The sequence below is a fragment of the Apteryx rowi genome, unplaced genomic scaffold (genome assembly GCF_003343035.1).
Source record: "Apteryx rowi isolate R43461 unplaced genomic scaffold, aptRow1 scaffold_61, whole genome shotgun sequence".
Classification (NCBI taxonomy): Eukaryota; Metazoa; Chordata; class Aves; order Apterygiformes; family Apterygidae; genus Apteryx; species Apteryx rowi.
Window position 1 is genome coordinate 584350 of NW_020450883.1, and position 4851 is coordinate 589200.

Below are 4851 nucleotides of genomic sequence, written 5' to 3' on the forward strand. Positions count from 1 at the left end.
AGTGTTAGTAGCATTACTTGGCATTTAAATTTCTCAAGTAGTTATTAAAGTACTTAATATTAATCTGTCCAGCTATAGTAGTCTGCTTTTTTCATACACAGAAAATATTCCTCTATAACATAATTAACTATAAATACTACAGTCATCACCATAGTTTTGCTCACGTTAGGAACCTTGTAAGAAGTGATTCATATAAAGGATGCAATATCATTAGATTTGGAAAAAATACCACCAAAATTATAAATAAAACTTTGAAAGAAAACCTAATGTCTCAAACATTTAAGTAATGTAGGATTTCTGCTGGCTTCTTTCTGCTTCCTTTGCTTCATATCATGTTCCCATTCCTTTATGTGTCTTATGCATTTCTCGCTTTGTCAAGCTCATCTCTGGCTTTTTCTGTCTATACCCATGACTTTACCCATGTTGAAACCATTCAGTCAAATACGTGGTCTCCTGCTGACCAACTCAAAATATGTAGGGCAATCTCCTGAGTTTTTAAGATTTCATAAAGGATTTCAAATGCAAGAACAAACAAGTTTTCAAACTATTAATTATCTTTATTTACATCCTAGAGCAATCTACCTGGGGAAAATTACTAAAATACCAACATATACAAAAGCTCAGTCTCCAAAAAGCTCTCATGTTTCACCCTRTACTTTTGAGTTTCACGTAACACTTCTATTGACATCTATCATGTATATCAACTCAAAGCCACATTATCCTATTTTCTCATGGGTGAAAATACAGCAACAGCACTGGGCACACCTCACATCCACATTATTATTTTGTAAAGGTACTGCTTTATCTCACAAAGAATGATATGCATCATGGTTTGCTTTTGAACATGTCATCATCAATTCTTTTCTTAACTCCAAAACAACCTCATGCTTATGGTTATGTTTCTATTCTCAATGTATTTAACTTTCATTTAATTTTTCATTCTTATTCTTTCAGTTTTGCCATAAGAAAATGATAATTGTCTTCTCCTCCAAAATCTCACTTCAAATTTTATTTTTCTGTGCATCTTTATGCTTCTTTGTCACTAATTTCTGTTTGTACCTCTAATTAGATCTTTGCTTTGCATTCTCCTCACTACTTCCATGTTTTACTTCTGTATCTTTGACTCCTTTTCTCTCTATTCTGCTTATTTCAGTAATTCCGCAGCTGCTGTCACTCCAGTACATAATGCATACCAGGCTGCTCAGCCAGTTTCTCCCTTGTCAATAACTAGTTTGCTCTTCAGTACACCCATAGCCCAAAGAGGACACTATTGCCTCCTAAACAATCAGCTTTCTCTTCCTCTAACCTCCTCAGTAACTACCTCTTTTCACATTCTGCAGCAGATTCCCAATGCAACACACTTTACACACTTTCTTTCCCTTTATATTCTAGTCTTTAATCCATCATACACTTTATGAAACAGGCCACCTACAATCACTCCACAACCATGTGCTCTTTCTAATCAGTTAACTGCTGTGCCAGCAACTTGATCTCTTTTTCCTTTACAAACCAGGCAATATATTTCCAAATAGTGCTGTAGCAATTGATTCTCTTTCATTTTCTGTCTCCTTAGCAAAAAAAAAGTTTCCTGTTCTAGCAAGTCCATCTTGTGCTTTCCACAAAGGCTCACTAGCAAAGAATTGATCTTATTCTCTCTAATGTAGTAAAACTTATCCCATTTCAGAATCCTTTCAAATTTTTTTCCCTGTTGCAAAAGAGAAAAACATTCAACTGCAAGCTTCAAGAGCAAGACTGTATTCTGCAAAAGTGAAGACAAGCAAAGGGATTATAACGAGACTTTGTTTTTTTAACTACAGAGGTGGTGTGTAACTGCCTCAGACAAAGCTAAAGACAGCTTGATTTATCTTTTTTTACATATGACCATTAAACCACATTCCTACTATATTCCTCCATGTTAAATAATCTTTGAATGCTTCAGGGAACCCAAGGAAGCTGGGGCCCAAAAATCCAAAYAGACCATATTCACTACAGCATTTGAGTCTGAGCCTGTAATAACACCAATAAACTACAAACTAAACTGAATTTGTGTAACAGGCAATTTGGTAACATGCTGTTGTAGCAACAGGTAAGAAAGTTGTGTGCTATCTCAACAACAGAGATGGATTAGCAAGGTAAAAAGGAAATGGGCAGATTTTCAGAAGGACTAAGAAACATCATTGCAGCTGCATTGCACATACCCAGTTCTCAAAAATCAAGCCCAAAGTAACTCAGACAAAACAGTGGTAATTCTCAAATCTGAAAGTAAGATACAGGGATCTTTGCTGTCATACTGTCATAAAAGCTGTGTTTGTGTGAATGGGATCTGTAGGCACCTCTGGGTGTGGATAGAGAAATAGTTACCAGAAAACATCAGGCTGAAGAGAGGAAAAGTACGTGCTGAGAGGAGGCATCTGAAGGTCTCCCAGGAGCTCAGGCTGGTCTTAGAGCAAGAGCCAATAAACTGAGGACACCAAGGCGCCACCGCCTCTGTCCAAAGCCTCCAGCTCCTGCCAGCACCAACACGGGGCTGTGCAACCCACCGCACATCCAAGGCCGTGGCTGCTCTGTGGGGACCAACACCATGGGGTAGCATGCGTGCAGCAGACACAGCGAGGCGTCCCGCGAGGGGCTTTCTGAACGGCTGCCCAGAGCYRCCGGCAGGTGGGTACGACCCTCTGCCTCCAAGTAAGCTGCTGGGGCTGGCCGCCCCACTGCTGCTCCGGCTGCCTAACTGTGAGCGAGTGTGAGCGAGTGACTGAACGTGCTACGGCAATAACTACTCTGATATTAATAATAACTGTTTGAGTCTATTAATAATAACAGCTTAATTAACAAAAGGTGTTTAACAGATCAATTAATAAATGATGGTTGCAATCTGTTTCTCCCTGATTCAACACCCTATCAGAGGTATTTATAACATCTGGTACAAAAAAAGCCACAGAATTACATAGGTATCATCTGTATCCTGTCAGTCTGTAAGAATTTTAATCCAGTTGCCTAAGTCTTACTGCTCAGACAATACAGCTGCTCCAAATTCCTCCCCAAAGCATAGGCATCCATRATCCCATTTCCTGGTTTCCAGCAAGTCCCGTATCGGATACGCTTTCATAGTCCAACCCACATCTGATTTGCGGTAAAAACGAGGTTTCTTTCTGTCTTTGACCTGTCCCACATTTGCATCTATAATAGGATCAGCTAGACTTAATCTGTATCTTTTAGGCAGAGCTAAATCTGGTTGAATGGTTCTCCATCTTCGGAGACGCTGGGGCCTAGATCTTCAAGAGCAGGCACGGTTTTCCTTGCTGTCGATGAGGAATCAGGCAATCTTGCGCTGCCCGGCCCCTCGGCCAGGCTAGGCCGCAGGCCCTGCGGGCCCCAGAGGCCCGGGACGCCCGCCCCGCGGGGTAAGCGAGCGAGGCGGCCCCGCTTGGCCGCCATGGAGACGTTAACGGCCGCTTCCCCCAGCGCGCGCCATCCCCTCCCCCCACCCGGCCTCGCGCCAGCCGCCGGGCGGGCAGCGCTGCGGGGGCGTGGCCAGGCGCGCGAGGGGGCGTGGCCTGGCGCGCGAGGGGGCGTGGCCGGGCGCGGAACCGGAGCGAGGGCTGGCGGCCTGAGCGCGGCGAGAGGGGGAGGGGGCGTGGTGCTGCCCGCTTCCCTCTCCCCCCCGCCCCGGTGTTGTTGTCTCTTTACGGCCGCGGCCGGGGGCTCTCGCGAGATCAGCGTTGGCGCCGTGACCTCCATGTGAGAGCGGCGGCGCCTGGTAAACACTCCCCGGGGCTCGGAGATGGCTCCCGGCGGCGCCCGTTAGAGCGGGCCGTGGCGGTTCCCGCCAGACTCTGCCTCGCGCGGCGCCGCCGCGGGGAGCTCGCGGCGCGGCCCATCGCGAAGCGGGGCGGGAGCGGCTCGCGTCTCCTTGCCTTTCCGCGCCCCCTGGAGCGAGGACGGCGGCCCGGCGGGCGGGGAGGCTCGCGCCTGTTCCGCGGGATTTAAAAATCCTGCCCCACTGAGCCGAACAAAGAGCGGGGGAAGCGCCCGGCCCCCTCCCCTTCTCCCTCGCACACTACAGTCGCGCACTCGGAGAGCGGGAGAGGACGCGCTTCCCACCTGCTCCCCGGTGCCCCCTCCCTTCCCGCGGCCGGCTGAGGCAGCGGGAGGCGCGCACCATGTGGATCCAAGTCCGCACCATAGACGGCACCGAGACGCAGACCATCGACGACCTGAGCCGCCTCACCAAGATCGAGTGCCTGCGGGAGAAGATCCAGGAGACCTTCCGCGTGAGCCCCGACCGCCAGCGCCTCTTCTACCGGGGCAAGCAGGTGAGGCGGAAACGCCCCTACCTGGATGGCAAGGGTGAAGATGGAGGGGGGCTTCCCCCTTCTCCCACCTCAGGCTTCCCTCCTCCTGCTCTGCTCTTTGTGTGAAGATCCCCATCCCCACCCATGTGTCGTCCTCGCACTCCGGCTTTTGTTTACTCCCGTCCCGGCGGGCCTAGAGGGAGGTGAGGGGCAGGAGGGAGCCGAGACTGCTGGCGTGACAAGAGGCTCCGGGGACCACCTCGGGTCTCCTCCTCCCCCTTCCTCCTGCCCGTCTTTCTCCCTGAGGGCGTGCGGGTGCTGGAGAGGCCCCTTTGTGTTTTTGTTTTCCCACCTGAACCGAGGGAGGCTCCTCCCTCATCCTCTACTGTACCGAAGTGACAGGGCGGCCGGGGGGCTATGCGAGGGAGGAAGTCCCCGGCCCTCCTGCGTGCCCAGATGAAGGCACGGCCGGCGGGCGTCCCTCGCCTGCCGCCCTGCGCCCGGCCGGCTGCGGGCGGAGCGSTTCGCGCGGGTGTACCGCGGGCGGTTTCCAAGG

General features: G+C 49.9%; 1 protein-coding gene across 6 annotated transcripts in view; it reads left to right on the forward strand.

Annotated features, from left to right (window-relative positions):
• Positions 1 to 3591: 3591 nt before the first annotated feature.
• UHRF2 (ubiquitin like with PHD and ring finger domains 2) overlaps positions 3592 to 4851 on the forward strand; it is a 94074-nt gene continuing 92814 nt past the window's right edge. For 5 of the 6 annotated variants that reach the window (XR_003256310.1, XM_026083552.1, XM_026083553.1 and 2 more), the window contains exon 1: positions 3592 to 4316. Coding sequence is in view for 4 of the 6 variants with exons in the window: in XM_026083552.1 (XP_025939337.1) it covers positions 4164 to 4316 (153 nt within the window). In the remaining 2 variants the exon portion in view is untranslated. The remainder of the gene's footprint in view (positions 4317 to 4851) is intronic. The other variant, XM_026083555.1, reaches the window with a different exon arrangement.